This window comes from Tachysurus vachellii, chromosome 2, assembly GCF_030014155.1.
Source record: "Tachysurus vachellii isolate PV-2020 chromosome 2, HZAU_Pvac_v1, whole genome shotgun sequence".
Lineage (NCBI taxonomy): Eukaryota > Metazoa > Chordata > Actinopteri > Siluriformes > Bagridae > Tachysurus > Tachysurus vachellii.
In genome coordinates, this window is record NC_083461.1 from 28,945,773 (window position 1) to 28,969,056 (window position 23,284).

Consider the following 23,284-nt stretch of genomic DNA (forward strand, 5'->3'; position numbering starts at 1 on the left):
GGCAGGGAATTATTCAGAAATAGTTATCTAAGAACTATAAGCAATTTTACTCTCTATGTCTCTCTCTCTCTCGCTCTCTCTCTCTCTCAGCCATATTTCTCAGGCACACGGAGTCTGTCCCCGATCTCCTCCAGTCTGTTCGGCTCTATCTGGACTCCTCAGAGCGAGCCGTATCAGAGCCACTTCCAAGCTGAACGCTCTGTGCCTGTCTCTCCGGTGTCTCCCTTCACTCCAGAGCCACTTCCTCCTAAGCACTTCTCCAGCTTCAACCCGTTCGGTCCCCACATGCACCTGGACATCTGGAACAACTCGGCCTCTAACCGCAGCTCAAACTCACAGCTCTCCAACGACTCGGGCTACTGTGCAGACACTTGACTGAGCAGGCCTGGAGCTCCACCCACCGCATAAAGAAAACGACGACGACAAACAAGAATGTGGTTTTATTGATGACGGAGGAAAAAATGTGAATGTTCTTTTCTTTTCTGTTTTATGTTCCATTTTTTCCTCGACATGATTCTGTTTGTGCAAAATTTAAGCTTTTTGTTGTATATTTTTCTAGATGTTTTGCAAACTTGGCCATGAAAAATAAAAAAAAAATCTTTTGTACTGACCTTTCCTCACTGTATTTGTAAAAAAAAAAAAAAAAAAAAAAGAGCTTTAATGAGCTATAAATCTCAAATATGCATATCATTTCTCTGGTTATGATATTTTGTCATTGTAAAATGATGACAGCACTGTGCAGGAAATCCAGTACATCCCTGGTACCCCACAGTGTACATTAAAGCATGCAAATCCATCATAGTTCACGTTCTAATGAAAGTAGAGTAGGGCGTTAGTGTTGAACAAGTGATTGTAAATATATAAAATACAAGCTTTTGAAAAGGAGGAGGTGCATTTTCAGTTTGCATATTTATGAATATAATGTAATTCCTTAATGATGGAGCCTTTTCAGTCTTGTGATATTTGTGCTTTGTCAATGGACTTGATTTTCAATAGAGTGTAAAGAGTCCAAACAGCAACTTGCAGCAAATTTCATATATACAGTACATATCCAGCTGAGCTGTATTGGTGAACATAATGGCTCATGTCTAAGTAAATTCATGGTTGATATTTAAGAGCTCATATTGGGTGAAGAGGTCTGGGGTGCAGTCAGAGTTCCAGTTCATCCCAAAGATGTTTAGTGAGGTAGAGTCAGGGTTTTGTTCAGGGCACCTGAGGTTTTACACTCCAACTGTAACACACCATATCTTCATGAAGCTCTGCACTTTGTGTTCAGGGGCATCGTCGTGCTGGAACAGGTTTGGGCCTCTTGATTCTAGTGAAGGGAAAGTGTAAAGCTCTGGTACAAAGTCATTCTAGACAACTGTGGGGAAGAACCACATATAATAATAATAATATCAACTATTATTATTATTATTATTATTATTATTATTACAGTTCTCTGTACACTCCCATAATGAGAGTCTAGGCTTATAAAGGAAAACAAGTGTCACACGAAGAAGTTGTAGAAGAGAGCCATAGACATATACACTAGATGTCGTCGCCTTGGCTACGGCAGTTCATTGGAGCGAATGCGCCAATAGAGCCGCCATCTTGGAACAGGGCCCTCTCCTCTTTAATGCATCAGTGTTAATATTGGCAAAGGTCTAACGGAAATAAAATAAATCGTCTTGAATGCGATTTTCAATTTTTTTTTTGGTTCGTTCCAACGGTCAGTCATGTATTTATAATTGAGTCCAGAGAAAATTTAAGGTTTTGATATTAAGATAATCTACTTTTATAAAATATAATGCTGACGTCTCTGTTTATCACTTGGGAATCTACAAACAGATTCAGATTATTTTATTTAATGCCATGTCAGCAATCAAAGCTATTTTTATGGGAAAAATACATGAAAAGTCATATTATACATTTTTTTAACATACGATAAAAAAATCAAAAACCTTTTCAGGCATAATCTCATTAAATATGTCCTTAAGTGAAGTAACTTGATAAAAGAGCATTCTGCTTGTGTTAAGTCCAGGACAATCTAATAAAATATGTTTGACAGATAAGGGAATCTTACAGAACATACATAAAATTGGATCTTTTCACCTTTAAGCAAAAAAGCATGGGTCAATTTTTAATGAACTTTTAATGAATAAAACTAATGGGTAACTAACTAGCATGGATTAGCTGCAGTCGTTAGCCAAGGACTGAAACAAACCAATGTAACCAGAAATATAATTTCGTAACATTCAATATCATAAAACACATTCTCACTTGTGAAATGTAATCCCTTGCTGTCTAGTTTTTAGATTTCGTTCATTTGAACATCCAGACGCAGCACAAATCGTCATGAATTTGAAGAACAAGACCCCTGTTCCAATCTGGCGGCGGTTTTGACGCATTTTTAGAACCCCAAGGCGACATCTAGGTGTACAAGCCCGTAGGCAGGGGGGGTTCGGGTGGTTCGAACGAACCCCCCCTCACTGCCAAAGGTCCAGAATTTAAGTCGTTTTTTTTCCATGTGATTATTGTCATCATTGTTTTAATCAATGCTTGTGGCAAATATTCTGGGTTGCTGTTTCAAATTAATATGATACATTATTGTAGCTGGGCGTGTGTGTGTGTGTACGTGTGTGTGTGCCATATTTTTCAATTAAAAGTATTTCTATAATTTATCCACTCAATAGTCTACAATATAATATCCATACAAACATAGCGTAATTATAATAATAAAACCAAGTGGGATATTCAGTGATATTGGCTGTGCAATATTTTGTGATTGGCCAATACCGGCAGACAGTCAACCGATGAAGTTGTGAACATATTCTCCAAATTGCACCAAGAAGATTGGAACTGACCAGTGTACTAAATCCATAAGTGTTAAGACAAATACAGCAACAAGCAAAGAGGCATTGACAGAGAGTCAAGAAATGATGAGGAAAATAATAATTATTAATACTTCAGTAAAGTTCATTATATCTATTCTGTTGTTAGTGTGGTCTTTAAACTTATGAACTGTGTATGGACTGACAAAGGTGGTACATGAGGAAACAATTTGACAACAATGCAGTAAATAATTTAGGTGCATCAAAAAGCGTGCTCGTTAAGATACCAGCAGACAAGCTAATCCAGCACAAATTAGTGCATAAAGGTCACCAAAATTAAGTATTTGAACCTCATAATTAAATACAAAAGGAGGAGAAAAACTGCAAAAAGGTCCACTTTTTGAAAAAAGAACCTTCCCTTTCAATAGGTTGGCTACGGACCTGGGGTCTCATTTATAAAACTGTGCGTAGGATCCCCACTAAAAGTTTACGTACGCCCAAAAGCCAAAAATGGCGTACGGCGAAAAAAATATTCTGATTTATAAAACTGTGTGTACGCACTCCTCTAAGCAATGTTCCCTTTATAAATCACAGATCACCCACAGATGTGCGTACGTGAACCAGCCTCAAATCCCGCCCTGTACACACCAATTTTTAACCATAAATAGTCAATGCAAATCACTGCACGGGCACGAGAGTGGACCTCGTTATAATGTGTTTCCTCTGCGCTCTGCGGGTTTAAAAATGGGCTGAGGAGCCAGCGTCTCAGGGGGTAGTCACTGTCGCCTGCAGGTTATAATCATATTAATATTGCTACCCATATTAAGTATACCATTCAAAACGACAGATATTATGGCACTCAGGGACGGCTGTGATATACCAGACCTATAGGGTGAGATGATAAATAGAATAGAATTATTTCATATACAAAAAGGTCTTAGACACAAAATTGAGGATTACTTATAGTTTTTTTTATATAAATAATTTACCTGTCTGCCAATTCCTGCTGGAAACAGCCGGTTGCCAAGAACCCCAGAGTGGTGAGGACTTGTATTTGGACTGGGATGGCATGGTTCCAGCGTGTTGCCCTCTCTAATACTGGACTCAATTCAACACATGGAATCTAAATTGGCTTATTAGCCAGTCATCATAATGGGCCAGGAAATCATCATGGTCCCTGAAAACTTGTTCTCTCCTTATTCTGCCATTGGCGTAATCCTCCAACAGTGCCAGCAGTGCCATCATTAAGCATTACATACCCAGGTCACCGGAGGATTTATATGTTTCTAGCAATTAGACTGATCGTTAACACCTTGACAAAATCACAGAATTAATTTGTGGGCGAAAATTTAAGACGAAAATGTTATAGTGAACACATGCTTCTTCATGACGGTTTTGTAATGAACACCGTAATAGTTAGGACCGATGATGAGTAGCGATTGTGCTTCATGACTGTATTTGCAGACTTTGACATTTTATGATATATGTACATTAAGGAAAATATTTCGTTTTTACACTGTGCTCTGCAGTTCTCTAATAAAAGGGTATTTCGTGCTATTCTGTATCACATGTAGTCGCGCCATCTCCTCCTGCCAGAGCCGATCCTGACCTCCCTGGGGCCCTAAGCAAAATTCTGCTAAGGGGCCCTTCTACCTGACCCGTGTGCCATGTAAACCATTTGCCACACATTCACACTTGACACCCCATTGCTCCCACTACAAACCTCCCTACTTTAAAAAAAGGTTTACTCCATCTCTCGGTCAAAGAATAAAACAATACAGAATTAAATGACGTATAAACAAATTTTTATTGAATGGAATATTTTAAATAGAATTTTGAGTTGAATATTAGCAATTGAATTTAAATGTAATTCCTGATATCAAAAATGTGGTTACTACTAGAAATCACACTCTTAATATTTACATTTTAAGTATTGAAAACTGAATTCTTGATATCAAAACCCATATCATGTGAATGTATAAAAGCTAAAATGGCTTGCCATACCGTATCACTGTGTTTTATAGTATGCATGAGAGCAATACTTGATCCCTGATGGTTATTATTTACTGAGGGATGTGTATTCATATTGACCTGTCATTATGCCCATTCCAATTAAAATCCATTGGTTTCCATATTGCATTAACGTTGTTGTAACCTTGATTGAGAGACTATAAACATTGTCATTTAGGAGTGCTATCACGCACTTTTTGCTATCACGCACTTTTACAAAAATACTTTTTGTATTGGTCCTCACACAGACGCTGCTGTAAAGCGCGCCTGTCATTTCGTGCACGATTGCACGCGCATATGAACGCATGTTCACGCGAGGCGCAGTTATGGAGCTGCCGTTTATAAACAACGTTGCCCTTGGGCGTTTATTCACGCGAATGTTCACGCAAAAAATTGTTGTGTGACAGACAGGCCAAGAGATGCACTGGCAGCACTGCACAGCTAATTTAATTTAATCACAACCTTTGCGTGGGAACTGGCGTACGTACGTTTCCAGACCCGTTTTGTGCGTACACACGCTTTATAAATGAGACCCCTGGTGTAGATATCTATGCTAAGCCCTTAGCTCTGTCTTTGTTTTATGTAGCACCATGGTCCTTGAGAGAAACGTTGTCTCATTTCACTATGTACTGGAACAGCTATATATGGTTGAAATGACAATAAAAGCTTATTGACTTGACTCTTGACTTCTCTTAAATTCTCTCCAGAATGTTTAGGTCAACATGAGAGAAGAGGCAGCTAACTGATTCCTGAAACAAGTCTTTTTACATTTAAAACACTAGACGTACAATATACCAGTCCTGGGGTCTCATTTATAAAGCGTGCGTACGTACAAAACGGGGCTGGAAACGTACGTACGCCAGTTTTCGTGCAAAGGTTGTGATCTATAAAAAAACAAACTTGACGGGAGAATGTGCACACCTTTAAGCAAACTTTGAGACGTGCGTAGGCACATTCTGGAGACAAAGGGAATTGGAGACACAGATGGTGAGGTTGTGAACTGAAGTTAGATTGTAGAAAATACCCAGTCCAAATACAAGTCCTCACCACTCTGGGGTTCTTGGCAACCGGCTGTTTCCAGCAGGAATTGGCAGACAGGTAAATTCATTCATTCATTCATTCATTCATTCATTCATTTTCTACCGCTTATCCGAACTACTTCGGGTCACGGGGAGCCTGTGCCTATCTCAGGCGTCATCGGGCATCAAGGCAGGATACACCCTGGACAGAGTGCCAACTCATCGCAGGGCGCACACACGCACTACAGACAATTTTCCAGAGATGCCAATCAACCTACCATGCATTTGGACCGGGGGAGGAAACCGGAGTACCCGGAGGAAACCCCCGAGGCACGGGGAGAACATGCAAACTTCACACACACAAGGCAGAGGCGGGAATCGAACCCCCAACCCTGGAGGTGTGAGGCGAACGTGCTAACCACTAAGCCACCGTGCCCCCCACAGGTAAATTATTTATATAAATAAGTCCTTTTTGTATATGAAATAATTCTATTGGAATCTATCATCTCACCCTATAGGTCTGGTATATCACCGCCGTCCCTGAGTGCCACAATATCTGTCGTTTTGAATGGTATACTTATTATGGGTAGTCGATACATCAGGTTCCCCTACACTGTGGGAGAACAGGCCGAAATTAAAATGCAATTTGCAGCAATGTCTGGTTTCCAAAATGTAATCGGCGCAATTGACTGCACTCATGTTGCTATAAGGGCACATCTGAAAATGAATTTGCTTATGTTAATAGAAAGCTTGTGCATTCTATTAATGTGAAAATCATATGTGACTCCAACATGACCCTCACAAACATTGTGGCACGCTGGCCTGGTTCAACACATGATTCCTTTATCTTGACACATAGCAGTGTAGGGAACAGACTAAATGCAGGCGCAGTACGTGATGGCTGGCTTCTTGGTGAGTTTAACAATATTAAAAAGTAGAAACTCTAACAATTTTGTTTTTAATATAATTATAACAATGTTGCTTTTAATATAATTATAACCTGCAGGCGACAGTGGCTACCCCCTGAGACGCTGGCTCCTCACCCCATTTTTAAACCCGCAGAGCGCAGAGGAAACTCATTATAACGAGGTCCACTCTCGTGCCCGCGCAGTGATTTGCATTGACTATTTATGGTTAAAAATGGGCGTGTACAGGGCGGGATTTGAGGCTGGTTCACGTACGCACATCTGTGGGTGATCTGTGATTTATAAAGGGAACATTGTTTAGAGGTGTGTGTACGCACGGTTTTATAAATCAGAATTTTTTTTGGCGTACGCTATTTTTGGCTTTTGGGCGTACGTAAACTTTTAGTAGGGATCCTACTCACAGTTTTATAAATGAGACCCCAGATCCTTCCCTTTATTATGGATAGTGAAGGAAGGGACGAGCTCCTGAAGATGAATTGGAGACACATAGGACAACACATCAGACACATGAGCATGGAGAGGATAGATTCAAACAATAGTACAGTACCAACAGATCTCACAGCTGATCTTTCCTTAGCTTTAGTAACATCTCAATTCTGTATAAAAATACAAAGCTGCTGTGCAAGATAAATGAAAGCAGCTAGGAGGAAACATGGTTCCCTTCCCTTCTTTCTTTGTCCTTTCCTTCCTTCCTTCCTTCCCTTTTTTCCTTTCTTTCCTCCCTCCTCTCATTTCTTTTCCCTTCATTTCCTTTCTTTCCTCCCTTCTTCTCTTCCTTCCTTCTATGCTTGCTTTACTTCCATTTTACTTCCTTTCTGTCATTTCCTCCCTCATTTTATTCATTTCCTCCCTCCTTTCCTCTGTATTTCCCTCTCTCCCTTCCTTCTTCCTTATTTTATGTCCAAAATTCATATTTCTTTCATCACCTGAAGCAGATCAGGACAGACCAATGAAATCTGCACATCTTCAGTTTGAATCCCTTCTTTCCTTCTTTCCATTTCCTCCATATATTCTACTTTCTTATCCTATCCATTCCAGTCCCTTTCCCCGTCCTTCCTTCCATCCGACGTTGACCAAACGTTTTTATAGTGTATGTTTTAGCAGCATGTCTTAAGATTCTTATTTTATTTTATTTTCCTGTCAGGTGAAGCAGGTCAGCAACACAGCCCTCTGAGAGCTGTAGATCTGAATCCTGCATGAGGCTGATGGGATGGAAGAGTCCCTTCCATTCCTTTCTCAAGGTGCATCATAAAATTCTAATTCTAAAAAGATTCTAGAAAGCTAGGATCGTTTACTGTATCTCTGGAGACACTGTGGTATGACCTTAAAAAGGCGGTTCATGCTTGAAAACCCTCCAATGTGGCTGAACTGCAAAATTCCTCCAAAGCGCTGTAATAGACTCATTGCAAGTTATCACAAAGGCTTGATTGCAGTTCTTGCTGCTACAGGTGGCCCAACCACTTATTAGGTTTTAGGGGCAAACACTTTTTCACACAGAGCCATGTAGGTTTGGATTTTGTTTTCTGTTAATAATAAAAACCTTTATTTAAAAACTGCATGTTGTGTTTACTTGTGTCATCTTTGACTAATATTTAAATTTGTTTCATTATCTGAAATATTTAAGTGCGACAAACATGCAAAAAAATAAATAAAAAAATCAGGAAGGGGGCCAACACTTTTTCACACCACTGTATGTACGTATAAACTATGTCATTCCTCGTGAATACACATGTATTCAAGTCTTTTTGTTGTTTTGTGTGTGTATACTGACTTTAAATCCTAGCAGAGGAGGACGTGAGCAGCTGGTGACAAACTTGAGCAGCTTGCATTTCTCCTCTTCGCTGAAATTCTCCACCACGTCCCAAAAGATCTTGATGACTGGGTGATTGGGCGAGTATCCTCCTGCACAGCACCAGTCACATTCATCATTCAGTCAGTCACGTATTCATTCATTCATTCATTCACTCACACATTCACCCACTCACATGCACATTCACCCACTCACACGCACATTCACCCACTCACACTCGTACTCACCCACTCACACACACACTCACCCACTCATTCGTCCACTCACACACATTCACCCACTCACACACACACACTCACCCACTCACACACACTCACTCACACATTCGCCCACTCACTCACACATTCACCCACTCACACACACATTCGCCCACTCACTCACCCACTCACTCACACACTCACTCACACATTCAACCACTCATACACATTCGCCCACTCACTCACACATTCGCCCACTCACACACACATTCACCCACACACTCACCCACTCACACACATTCACCCACTCACTCACACATTCGCCCACTCACACACACATTCGCCCACTCACTCACACATTCGCCCACTCACTCACACACTCACCCACTCACACACACATTCACTCACTCCCTCACACATTCACCCACTCCCTCACACATTCACCCACTCACACACATTCACCCACACACTCACACACTCACCCACTCACACATTCACTCACCCCAGATGTACTCACTAAGTAGTGTTAATTAATGTTTTTGGTGTGACTCGAGTCATCAGAACTGAAGTGCTCAGATTAAGTAACATGTGTGTGTGCGTGTGTGTGTTACCTGAGTAATTAGTGAATTTCTTCAGGTCATCCAGACAGATCAAATCAGTCAGAACGTGAACACACACACAAAAAATGCTTAACACCATATCCAATGCAGTAAAATGATTCTGTATGGTGATGCATTCCTTTTTGTAACAGGAAGTCAGACTGCTAAAGTGTTTTGAAGTATTTAACTGTACAACCAGTAGGGTTCAAGATGCTCCACAGTCCCACCCAATTCTAACCAATCTGACAAGTCAAATGAACAACAAGTTTGTGCGTCTCAATCCACTCCAGTTTAGTACTCAGGGTGAGGATCAGGGGAAAAAAATCCCACAATGCACCCCATGTTACTAAGTGTCCTGTCCTGTTTGGGTGCTTTTATGAAGCAGGGTTGGAGCCAATTTTACAGCTTTACAGAAAATGGAGCGAGCTGATGCTGCACTCGAAGTGGATGGAAGATTTCTGGTAGATCAGATTTCTGGTAGAAAAAAGGAAAGCTGTGTGTGTGTGTGTGTGTGTGTGTGTGTGTGCTCGGTTGAGCAGTACCTGGATCTCCTGTTGATCAAACATGCGCAGCCACTCGAGGTTGAGCACGTTGGCCAGGCCCTGTCTGAATGCCAGGCAGTGAGCTCGGATCTGTTTGTTCAGCCAGTAATCGGCCACTAAAAGGATGTAGGCGATGCGGTTCGCCTTGGTAACCGGGATGTCCTTCCCGCCTGGCTTCAGCTCAACCACCTAGAAAAGCAGACAGAGTGAGAAATAAAGAAAAAAAATGATGGTGTAATGAAGGTTTTTTTTTTATAACAACAAAATGTCACTCTATTCCAGCAGTTTAATAATTAAAACCAGTATACTGGATACAGAAAAGTGTGTTATATAACTATAATGCAGATACACTGAGCAGATGTGGTGAGGATAATAGCTTCAGAGAGAGAGAGAGAGAGAGAGAGAGAGAGAGAGAGAGAGAGAGAGAGAGAGAGAGACGTGCTTTATCTGCTGGTCACACAGTCAGAGTCAGGCTCAAGCATACAAAATGAGAGAGTGACAGAGAGAGAGACAGAAAGCAAAAGACAAACACAGAAAGAGAGATATATATAATCTGAGCCTCTCCTAGGTCATTGTTGACGATGGTGAAGTTGAGCCCCAGATCCTCCACGTCTCCCTCATAGCTCTTGAGGAACAGGAGGTTCCGGTACATCTCGGGATCGAGCGAGGCCAGGTGATGAACGTCCACACATCAGCGCTGGTCCCGAGCAACTTGGACAGGAAGAAACTGGCAAAAGGCATCTCCAATAACATGTTCTCATATAGAGGCTGAGGAAGCACAGAGAGACATGGATCATTAACCTTCTAAACAAATCAACATGCACTTGACACTGTCTTCTTTATTCCCTTAGCTGTGGCTTCACACTGAAATGACCCGGAGGCAAAAATGTGGGCTGACGGCTGTCAAAGGAGAAAAGTAAAGAAAGCTTTATCTACTGTGCACAGAAATGATTGAGCTGATCAAGGATCAAGCTGATAAGAAAAAAAAATACAAAATTTTATTATAAAAAAAAAAACATAAACAGAAATTGAGATGTAAATATAATAGCCCGATAAATCCAGATGAAAGGATAATGAACATGACACACATGAAAAACAAAGTCTTTATCTAATCAACTCTTGAAATCCAGTCTAGACTGAAGCTAAACTGTGAGAATAGTTAGATTTTTTTAGTTTTTAACACTGTGAGAATGTTAAAAAATGTTTTGTCGACTTTTCTAATCTAATCATCACCATTTGCTCATTTCTTGGTTTAATCCAGTGCTGATAAAAGCCAGAAGAGCTGGTCAACACAATACTGTGCCTTATCACCAAATCTCTGCTCTCACACCAACTCCACAATAATCAAACACTGCCTTTATTACTGCAGTCTCACACCACTGCTTAATAATCCAACCACACCACACTAGCCTGATGCACGCTCTGCTAACACCACCAGGAAGATTCAACAACAGCTAATTACAGCCACCTTTTAATTCTTATCTCTTAAGCATTAGTTTCTGCCAATACATGAGATCTAAGCAGCTGGGTTTTGATTCAAATGTTAACATAATTGACTCTGAAAAGATTTTTTTAAAATGTAGACAGAATAAATGCATATTGTTCTCTCTATTCATCTTTAAACATTCAACATGTTTTCGTCAACTTTTTCCCCCAAACATGCCATGTTGCCTTGTCACTAATCAGACCAGAAAAGGGGAAAGCCATGCAGCTAGCCCAGTAGCCAGACATGTGGCTAGGTTGTAGCTAGCCCTGTAACTACAGTAAATCGTAACTAATCATGTAGCTTTCCCTGTAGCTAGGCCATAGCCAGCCCTGTAGCTGGTCATGTAGCTAGCCCTGTAGCTAGGTTGTCAACAATTCACATACATGCATGTGATTGGCTGAGGCCAAGCTGGTTCATGTGTACAAAATAAGACCATTAGGTAAAACTCAGCTTAGACAAGATACAGTGGCTTTTCTACACAAAAGCACTGTTATAGTTTAATATCCCGATTTCATAAATTCAATATCTGAAATCCATTTCTTCTATTTTTTTTTGACTTGTTCTGCTCTGCTGGTTAAACATAAATAACAGACACTTACTGTATAATATGTGTTGCTTAGATCGGGCCTGAAGTTACTGGACTTTCCAGATTCATATCTTGATTGGCTAATATGTTATATTATATCATGTGCTGATGTTAAAATGCTGATCTCCTATGCAAAATGCATAAAATCTAACAGATTTTTGAACTAATCCAAACCAATGCCCCTCCCACATACGCACCTTGCCCAGTATCCGGCCCAGGAAGTGGCGCGTGAAGCTCTCTCCTAAGAGCATCTCAGCCATGGGGCTCGGGTACAGCAGACCCTCGTTAGTGGTCCTGAAAAAGCCCTGGTTTGGATTGAACCCTGACTTGAGCAGCTCGCTGAAAAACTCACGGAAGATCACCCCTCCGTCCATGCCGGCTTCGTCCAGGCCAAGAGTGTTCAGCATGTGCACCAGGACAGGCATATTTAGATTGGGCTCTGAAACCAGGAGTTTACAGATTTTACACTCATTAGGCAAGGCAAAGGGGTCACTGCAAAATTTCCTGCCAAAGGTCTATCACTATCAGTGTGTAAGAATAAGAGCAAGTTTGGGAAAAACAGAAATCTGAACCTTTATAGTACAAGCTGCTGCAACAAAATTACAAATTTTAATCATACCACTAGAATTAACTACAACTCTAATTCTACTCCAACACTCAGTCCACCCACTGAGCTACTGCTCAACACCAGTACTGCCAAGTTAAAGGTACTTTAGAAAAGATTAGGGTTTTTTTTTTATCCCAATGTCTCTAATGGTAAAATAAAATAACTGAAAGGAGTTTTAGTTTAAGTTTTAAATACAGAATTCACAAATACACATCTGCTAAAGCTACGGCTTAAACCACTGCTGTTGTTTTTTTTTGTTATACATATCTTCCAGGTCATCTGTACAAGTAAGTAATAAAACTGACCATTTTTATAGCAACAGCTCACTGGAGCAGTCTGATAGAGCCGTGTTTGGTCGTACCGTTCTCTTTAGACAGTTTGTTATATGCATCCCTGTAGATGCAGTTCCTCCGGATGGTGATCCTGATCTGGTCACAGGAAAGGTTGTTCCGCCGTAAATCCCATTTATCGGCATAGACCAGCCTCTGCACGATCTGCAAGAGACCAGAGAGAACCAGAGAGTAAAGGTTTGTTGTCATCTCTTGCATAAGCAATCATTTTTCCTCTAACAGGAAATGAACCAAGTGGCAGCGTTAGGAGTCCTCATAGTACAGGAAGTATTTTCTAAAGGTCAAATTCGATCATTAAATAAATTGGTACACCAACACTTGGGAAATAGACTTCTATACCTTTACTCTCTCCTCGAAGGGTACGACAAAGGACAGCTCAGTGAGGATGGCCCGGTATCTCTCCCCTAAAACAGACCGTGCTAATCCAAGCAAATCGTGGAGGAGAAAGAAAGCAAAAAAAAGATTTAATCATCTACGTATCTATTAATATTTTCCATTAATTAAGACACAAGATCTTATTTATAGGAAATTCGTTGAATAATCCATTAAAAAATATCCTCATTTGATTCCAAAAAAGATCTTCAAAAATACCCATGTGGCTTCTATGGTGGTACTTCCAGGAGGTGAAGTTTTCTTCTAGTTTAAATGATTTAGATGATAGGATTAAGCAACTTAACCACTGAGATATCTTTATTGTAAACCCACCTGTTCACAAAGTGTGCCAATAATTCTGGAGCTGAGTAAATACATTAGTGTAATATATATTCAGGTAAAGTTCATAGGTTTCTGTGTTTGTCCTGGACGCTTCTCACTTTTAATTGTCTGTAGTCCACTGTCTGTCCAGCTGTCTGCTGGGTCCATTACAAGGACGTTTGTTTGGGATTGAAGCTCAGTCTTTAATGGAGTGGCTCAGTGTTTAATGGAGATTGAATGTGGGGGATAGAATATGCCAGAACAGCAGCAGAGAAACATCATTTGTCTGCCATGCTGCTAATACTGCACAATTATTCTGCTCAATTAGTCAAGCCTTCTTCTCTGTCTCTCTGATCCGGCCATCAACCCACAATCTCGGAGAGAGAGTTATAGCACAATGCGCTTGCCATTCATCAACAAAGCAAACGTCCATTTAGGGAAATGAAAGAGCTTCAGACAAACAGGAGACCAAGTGTGTCCTGCCTTAGGCTAATTAAGGTATTAAGAGAATTGAACAATACACTGTTATTGGGGAGTTTTCACACCAGACACACACACAAACAGGCTATTAGGCTAATAGACACTCACTCAATCCACTCAGGCCACAGACTCACTCTCAGAGCTGTGCTTATTAGGGCTGCAGTGATAGTGATCCACTGTGGTGTTGGGGATCGGTTTGATAGCGTGTTGATTTAGCAATCAAAGCAGAGATGACTACAAACTGTGACCTGTCAAAAGGCAGACAGATAAATGGATAAAGGGATGGACAGATGGATGGATGGGCAGACTGACTTTAACCACAAGGGGAAATTTGGGTACATGTCAACAAGAGGAACTACAGCATCCTCCGAGTTTTTCCTTGCCATAGTCCTCTGAGACACCTCAGATTTGCTCATTGGGGATAATTACAAACGCATTTAAATAGATCTAATATTACTCACTCACTCACTCATTTTCTACCGCTTATCCGAACTACCTCGGGTCACGGGGAGCCTGTGCCTATCTCAGGCGTCATTGGGCATCAAGGCAGGATACACCCTGGACAGAGTGCCAACCCATCGCAAGGCACACACACACCCTCATTCACTCACGCAATCACACACTACGGACAATTTTTCCAGAAATGCCAATGAACCTACCATGCATGTCTTTGGACCGGGGGAGGAAACCGGAGTACCCGGATGAAACCCCCGAGGCACGGGGAGAACATGCAAACTCCACACACACAAGGCGGAGGCGGGAATCAAACCCCCAACCCTGGTGGTGTGAGGCGAACGTGCTAACCACTAAGCCACCGTGCCCCCGATCTAATATTAATCTTGAATTTTTGTATTATATTAATCTTTATATTATTCTTTATATTAACCTTTTGCATTATGTTTATGTTCTGTAAAGCTGCTTTAAGACAATGCCAATTGTTAAAAGCGCTATACAAATATATTTGAATTGAAGTGAGTTTAATTTAACTCGTCATGGCATTATCAGAAAAGACTGATAAACACAGCAGGATCTCACCATTTAGAGTGGACTGACCCATACGCCATACATCGTACAACTGAGCGACCTGTTTAGAACAAAAAACAAAATAGGATACAGCTGTTGAGATGTTCAGCAAGAAAACAAATAGTGTGAAAAATCAGACCAATCAGAATGCAGCTCTGTTGTTTATTATTTTGGTTAACAGACGATGTTATGTATGACGAGTGTTTGCACCTTATCAGGCCAGATGTTGACCTCGTTAGACAGCCAGTGACGCTTGGGGCAGAACGGCCTGCTGATGTCCATCGCCTTCAATATCTTCACTAGGTTGGCGATCACCTGAGACAAAAAAAAAAACAAAACTGTGCATAATACAAACACGCGTACCCCAGTTTTAAATTATGTTCTTTGTTCAGTGGCCGAACTTCTGATCGCCTCAATCAAAGCTTAAAGAGATAAAAGGGCAGCATTAGGGTCATTCGTGGGCAATTGCTGGTGGATGGAGAAGACAGATGAGCTGTAACAGAGTGGCCTGCACTCCTAATTAACCACACACACGCACTAGGCACTGAAGTTCGCTCTTCTGTCTGCTTTTATTTTTAATTACCTCTAAACTCTAATGTCCTAGAGAAGTGAAAGAGGATCTGACGACAGCCCAAATTTACCCATAATCCTCAGCTATTTCCTCATAATCCTCAGCATAATCCTAAGGCTCTGTAAGAGTGCCATACTGCACAATGATTCAGACAGGCATCACCCAAACAGGCTTCTTCCCAATTTATATATTCATTCATTCATTCATTTTCTACCCCTTATCCGAACTACCTCGGGTCACGGGGAGCCTGTGCCTATCTCAGGCGTCATTGGGCATCAAGGCAGGATACACCCTGGACAGAGTGCCAACCCATCGCAAGGCATACACACACCCTCATTCACTCACGCAATCACACACTACGGACAATTTTTCCAGAGATGCCAATGAACCTACCATGCATGTCTTTGGACCGGGGGAGGAAACCGGAGTACCCGGATGAAACCCACGAGGCACGGGGAGAACATGCAAACTCCACACACACAAGGTGGAGGCGAGAATCGAACCCCCAACCCTGGAGGTGTGAGGCGAACCCGAGCTCCCCGTGACCCGAGAATAGTTCGGATAAGCGGTAGAAAATGAATGAATGAATGAACTCCTCCTGGAGTCATCTATTACAATCTTCCAGCTGTTTTCTGCCATATAAAAGATTTCTATTAAACAGATTCTGGTGGAGATAAGGGTCTTAATCCAAATCTGCAGAAATCTCCTCCGACTATCAAATAATTTGTTTAGTTTGTTTGATTTCCTGTTCATTCTTTGTAAAGACACAAAAAGTAAAAAAACCTATTTGTTTACTATAACATGCATGTTTTTAAACCAAGCACTTTTTTCTCTGCTAGTTAAAAACAATGGCACTGGCTGCAGCCACTCGCCCGTCCATCACTGATAACGTGGTGTTCCAGTGCGAGTCTAATCACTGTTATGGAAATGTTAATGTAAAGTTTGCTGGGTGTTGTGTAGGCCTTAAATCTCATCTGCCTCAATGTCCTGTTACCAGATTGATCCTTTCTACACATTACACATGGCTGAGATGATATTGCTGAAATTATGGTCAACATTCATGGTGCCGTGACCCAAATAACCTCCCAGACTGAATGCCAAAAAGACCATTTGCATAATGAAAGGAAAGGTCAACTGGTTCTTCTGTTAATATCAGTCTATACCACATATTTGCATGTGCCAACCTGACTCTGGGCACCATCATGCAGTGCTGCACCATGAGGGGGTGGCAGATAGATGCCATCATGATGAAGACGTTCTCACTTGGCTGAGTCTCTCAACACCAGAGACAGCAGAGTGTTCGTCTGCAGCTCTGAGTCCAACTTCTGCAAACACAGCTGTGTGATCAACTGCACTGACATCCTGTTGTCATGCTGTACACACACAAACACACACACACATATATAAATGTGAGTACTGAATACACATATGTGGCAGGGTGAGACCTAATCACAAGGCTGATGTGTAAACAGAAAAGTCTGTGAATGTGAGTGTGTGTGTGTATACCTGTACAGGAGGAGGTTGTGTAGAGTTGTTATCTTCATCCTCAGAGTCCCTTGCAACATCATCTCTGGTGTCGCTCTCACTCACAGGAAGCAGAGAGAGCAGAGCCTGTAGAGAGCTCAGATACAACAGCAGCCCTTCTTCTGATAGAGAGCCTAACACACACACACACACATACACACACACACACACACACACACACACACACTGAGTAAAACCAGAGTATGGAGACACAACAGCAGACATGTATTTTGGAGGACACACACTACAGCTCACCGAGGCCCATTTCTCCGAGTGACAGAACAAAGTAGAAGAGCCATGGGGCATGACACTGGGCCTGGTCTAACAAGGAGATGGCGGCCTGCAGGGAGAACAGGAAGTCTTGAAATGGGAAACCGTGTCTTCGGTCTGCCAGCGCCGGCACGAAGAAGTGAAACATCTGCTCACTGAATGGAGGAGAGATGAAGTCTTCTGTAAAGGCTGAGAACACTAACTGCCTATGAGTGAGAGATAGACAGAGACAGAGAGAGAGAGAGAGAGAGAGAGAGAGAGAGAGAGAGAGAGAGAGAGAGAGAGAGAGAGGTTTTAGACATGTGTAGTGGACTTCAAACAGCTCACGAAGGGACAATGCACAGACACAAGAACAGGATTAATGAAGATCAGGACTTATTTCCCTTTAACAAATAGAATGGGGACAAATTAGTATACACAGCAACATTACAAATGTCTCGTTCCCTGCACAAGCACCCACGTATGGAAGAAAAGGAAAAAATCTATAGTACAATAGTACAAGTCCACTAAACAAATGCATACTTCAAATGCTACAAGTCTATATAACATTATGCAAAATGAATTTTGTCAAAAAATCAATTCAACTAAAATTTAAAGAGGTCCAGTAAGAGAAAATTTCTTGAAGCAAAGGTCCGGAAGATCATAATGTCTAACTAGTTAGTGTGATATATATTTAAGTAGCCTAGTAGTTGTATCAACATCTGCAAGCAATCAATACCTGACTGTCAAATCAAATAAAGTCAGTACAATTCAAAAACTAAATATTTATTGTCATGTAACATAGAGGGGGCACGGTGGCTTAGTGGTTAGCACGTTCGCCTCACACCTCCAGGGTCGGGGTTCGATTCCCGCCTCCACCTTGTGTGTGTGGAGTTTGCATGTTCTCCCCGTGCCTCGGGGGTTTCCTCCGGGTACTCCGGTTTCCTCCCCCGGTCCAAAGACATGCATGGTAGGTTGATTGGCATCTCTGGAAAATTGTCCCTAGTGTGTGATTGCGTGAGTGAATGAGAGTGTGTGTGTGCCCTGCGATGGGTTGGCACTCCGTCCAGGGTGTATCCTGCCTTGATGCCCAATGACGCCTGAGATAGGCACAGGCTCCCCGTGAGCGGTAGAAGATGAATGAATGAATGAATGAATGTAACATAGAACTGAACATATGTATGATTGTAGACATGTATAATGTTCTCTCATTAAATACATAAAAGTAGGGCTACATTTCACAATAAGAGAAAATAAATAAAATGTGAAAATTGTGTATGTTTAAATAAAGTGCTTAACTTTCCGTTTTATATCCCACTCCTCCAATTTTTGCTCAGTGAGAGAACTGAGCTCTAGCTTGGCTTGCCAGGATTTTAAACCTGGGCTTGAATGGAGTCAGGGCCGCTCTCATACACGTGAAGGTGCTCATTAGTGACCCTGTAATATTTAGTTTTGATTATGTTCATTGTCGAGAAAGCTGCCTCGCAGTTGTATGTAGAGCCAAACATGGTCAGGATGTATAGGGCTACTTTCCTCAGACCTGGGAAAGCTGTCTCAGGGACGCTGTTTTCAGATTTGAGTGGATATGTTTGTTCAAAACCTTTATGTTTTGTCTCATAATGGCGTTTCACATTGCCACTTTTAATAAATGCCACAGTTTCTGAACATATGAGACACACTGGTTTAGTGTGAAGTGTGAACAGAAATGAGTCTGTCCATTCTGGATTAAATGTTTTCGCTGTCCACTTTTCTTTTTTTGGAGAGCGGCATTTGTTCTTTATTCATCCTTTCTCTGTCTCAGTCGTCTGTTTCTCTCCTTTTCTACATGTATCGCTATCTTTCTTTCATGAGTAACTTTACTCTAATTCTCTCTCATCTGTCTTGCACTGTTGAGTCGCAGTGTTTACTTCAGGAATGCACAGACTTGATTGGCTGAATGGTATAACGTGGGATGGCTTAACTCGCATGAAATTGGTCTGTGCGTTTCCAATTGCACCTGTAAAGATGGCTGCACCGGTTAAAATGGAAGCGCACCGTCAAGTTTTAAATCATAACCTTTTGTTTTGGCTGTAGGTCCGGGTCCGTATTCCACAGCTTCTGGGTCCAGACCCGGACCGCGGTCCGCCTGTTAGTGACCTATGATATACACGATGAACAAGGTCATAAACATTAACCATGCATATGCTGACGAATTCAGTATTGCCCTTCGAAATGTACCACTAATTTGTGCCCCACCAGAAATAATCAATGAGAGCTCTCTAGCAGAACCAATTGTAAAGTAATGTAAACATTATATAAACAATACATTTGAAACAAGTTTCATCGAAGTTAACTAATTTAATAATGTATAATATAATGCAAGTATTAACTTTATGAATTACTTTGTTACACATGCACTGGCAACATCTAGCTGTGTGTGAGTGTGTGTGTGTGAGAGAGAAAGAAAATTAACAAACAGTAGGAGATGTGTGTGGAAGCTCTTTCTCTCACACTGAAACTCAAGAGACCACACACTGAGCAAACATGACCACTCAAACACACAAACTCTTTTACTGCTCGCCATAAACAATCACAATAATCTAACACACAATCTATCAATATATCTGAGTCATATCAAATATCTGAAACTGTCTGGCAATCTGTGTGTGTGTGTGTGTTCCAGCAGTGCGTGTGCCAGAGGAAGCAAGGGGGCATCGCTGTAATCCAGACTGGACGGTAACTTATGATTGGCCAACACGTACAGCATCCTGTAGTATCCTGCAGGAGGAAAATGAGAAGGGAGACGAGTGAACGGAAGAAGCCTCATTGTGTATATGGCTTGGAATAAAAGTGGGACTGGGCAAAATACCTTTCTGAACCATATAGTGACTCCGTCCAGGGTGTATCCTGCCTTGATGCCCGATGACGCCTGAGATAGGCACAGGCTCCCCGTGACCCGAGGTAGTTCGGATAAGCGGTAGAAGATGAATGAATGAATGAACCATATAGTGCAAAACCTGCTCTATGAGCGCAGCAGTTGCACTGTTGTCCTGCAGAGGGGGCAGGTAGGTCCTCTATGAAGTAAACACCTCCAACATGTGCATGGGGACAACCACATTCACACAGCTGCAGGAGTCTGACACAAACACACCAAACAAACAGAACAAATCACATCAGATTGCTCACATTGGGTTTTTCAATCCACAGATTGGAATATCGCATTATGAGAGGAATCCTCTGGGAATTCTGGTTTCGTCCAACCTCCCAAAAAACATGTCAGGAGGTGGATTGCATACCCTAAACTGCCCCAATATGAGAATGTGTGTGTATGTGTATATATGTTGCTCTGACATGGGCTGCATCCCATACAAGGAGTATTCCCAATTCACCAGCATTCCCAGGACAGGCTTCTTCTTTCTAATGAAAATTTGACTGATGAACGTTTTGGATTGTTTTTGTCCTTCTTGTTGTTGTTGTTTATGTTTGTTTCATTGTTTATCTATCCCCTCAGTTGTAAAGAACCTTGTTTGGTGGAACCTCATACACTAGCATACATAGACCCGTATATACACACAGAGGTTTTGGCAAATGCAGCAGTGTCTAAGAAGCCTCTTGATCTGGAACACACACGTGTTTCTCTCAGGTCCGGCCAGCAGCTTCACAAATTGAGCATGATGCTTCACTACATTCTGACACAGCCAGATCTGCAAAATGAAACAGACCTAAGAGTCAATGATAGAGGACATCCGGGTCACGGCACCATTATTACTTTAATACAGTGGATTTACACACTGATTGTGCCTTTTCTTTACTTTTTAATCTTTCTTGAATCTAGAAATGCAGCTTGAGGGAGTTAGAAAGCTTACAGAACATCAGGTCCATCACTTTCAAATGGACCACAGAATATTACTGAATTTCACAGGAGACAAGCTTGTAGGTTTTATTAAATAACAACCTGTTCACTATTAGTCTTAGCGTGCGTGTCTGTACGAGTTCCTGTGAGTGGCTGTTTCTATAGGACCATTAACATATTTGAAGATTTAATATAAAGCTGTGATTTGAGCAGCGGGAACAGAGAACCAGCACCTTCTCATCCAGAACTGAACAGCACGGTATAGGTTTAATCCTGTATCCACACACTTTTAATATTATTAGATAAAATAAATGTTAATTAAACGGTTCTAGAATCACAACCTGACATCTTACAGTTTGTGTCTGTTTCTGTCTTGCTGTGATATGTTACGATTACTGCGTAGAGCTGTGTGCGTGGGTGTGCTCACCAGCCGGGGTGTGTCCTTGCTGTTGTGGTAGAAGAAGAGCAGGCAGCGGATGAGCAGGGGGAGCAGACTAGAGTCTGGGAGTGTGGATATGGAAGAACACTGACTCTCACACACACAGCGGTTGAAATGGCTCCTCTGAATGCCATACTACACACACACACACACACACACACACACACACACACACACACACACACACAGAACTAAAGCAGGCTTATCAAACATATTTTAATAAAATAGGGGGAAAAAAGAAACTACAGCTGTCTAAAATTCCGATACACAGCAGATATATAATATATTTAAAATAATATATATATAATTATACATAAACCAAATATATGTATAAACACTGTATGTCCAAAGGTTTGTGCACCCTTGACCATTACACCCATATGATGAACATATGATTCCTGATTTAATTCTCCTTAACTGATAATAAGCTCCACTCTTATCTTCTGAGAAGGCTTTCAGCTTTCCTATAGATTTTGGAGTGTGTTTAAGCTCTGGTGAAGGGAAAATGTAGCACTAAAACCTACAGAAATATGCTATACTATTGTGTGCTTTCAAGAGGAAAAACCAATATGTTTGATGGTCAGGGTGCACATACTTTTGATCACTTTTTCTCCTAGTACGTTTCCCATACTTGACGTTTTCTCTCTTGGAAGCCTCGAATGTAAGACTGGATGATTATTGCTTTTTTCAGCCTTTTCCTTTCATCCTGGAAGAGAAGAGAAGAGAAGAGAAATGAGCATGATCGTGACGTACACTACTCTCATCCCATGTCACGAACATGGCAGAACACAAACCTCTCGCTTGCGTGTTTCCTCCTGCTTCCGGTGAAGAAGTGACGCTTTCTGTTCCTACAAAACAAACCAGCTCGTCAACACACGTGAGAAAACACTGAGTGCTGCTCAGGAGGAAGTGATGGACGAGGCATGTCAGCACACCTTCTTACTTGCCCCTCCAAGGGACACTTTGTGCGTCCGCTTGAGATCTCCCTCGAAGCTGAACATGGCTACACTTTTCCCATTGCACCAGCCACAATGCCCTGTGTGCAAAAAGACAGATGAGGATGAGACACAAACTGCCACAGACAGGGAAGTAATGTGGCTACAAGGATTACACAAGTGTTATATTCCTCATACACCACTCAACAAAGAAAAATATAAATACAATAAAAACAAACCAAAAAAAATAAACAGCAAGTCATACTATATATTTTTTTTATTAACATACGATAAAAAAATCCAAAACCTTTTCAGGCATGATGTCGTTAAATATGTCCTTAAGTTAAGTAACGTGATAAAAGAGCATTCTGCTTGTGTTAAGTCCAGGACAATCTAATAAAATATGTTTGACAGATAAGGGAATCTTACAGAACATACATAAAGTTGGGTCTTTTCACCTTTAAGCAAAAAAGCATGGGTCAATTTTAATGAACTTATTAAGAGCTCCTAACTGTCAATAACTAATAGATAACTAGCAAGGATTAGCTGTGGTCGTTAACCAAGGACTTAAACAAACCAACGATATCTATGGG

The 23,284-nt window shown here is 41.3% G+C and overlaps 1 protein-coding gene, 1 long non-coding RNA gene and 1 pseudogene across 4 annotated transcripts in view; 1 reads left to right on the forward strand and 2 right to left on the reverse strand.

The window, feature by feature from the left end:
* tmem131l (transmembrane 131 like) overlaps positions 1-606 on the forward strand; it is a 31,481-nt gene extending 30,875 nt beyond the window's left edge. For both annotated transcript variants that reach the window (XM_060864187.1, XM_060864186.1), the window contains exon 34: positions 91-606. In XM_060864187.1, coding sequence (XP_060720170.1) covers positions 91-375 — 285 coding nt within the window. In that variant the 3' untranslated portion in view covers positions 376-606. The remainder of the gene's footprint in view (positions 1-90) is intronic.
* LOC132841716 (uncharacterized) lies at positions 439-10,310 on the reverse strand. 2 transcript variants are annotated; one of them, XR_009647958.1, is made up of 3 exons: positions 9,917-10,310; positions 8,540-8,670; positions 439-1,315 (listed from the first exon to the last, which is right to left on the reverse strand). It is a non-coding gene; the product is annotated as an uncharacterized LOC132841716 (long non-coding RNA). The 2 variants fall into 2 exon arrangements; XR_009647959.1 differs by lacking the exon at positions 9,917-10,310 and adding an exon at positions 9,387-9,426.
* Positions 10,311-10,316: 6 nt separating this feature from the next.
* On the reverse strand, positions 10,317-23,284 carry LOC132858142 (ubiquitin-protein ligase E3C-like; annotated as a pseudogene).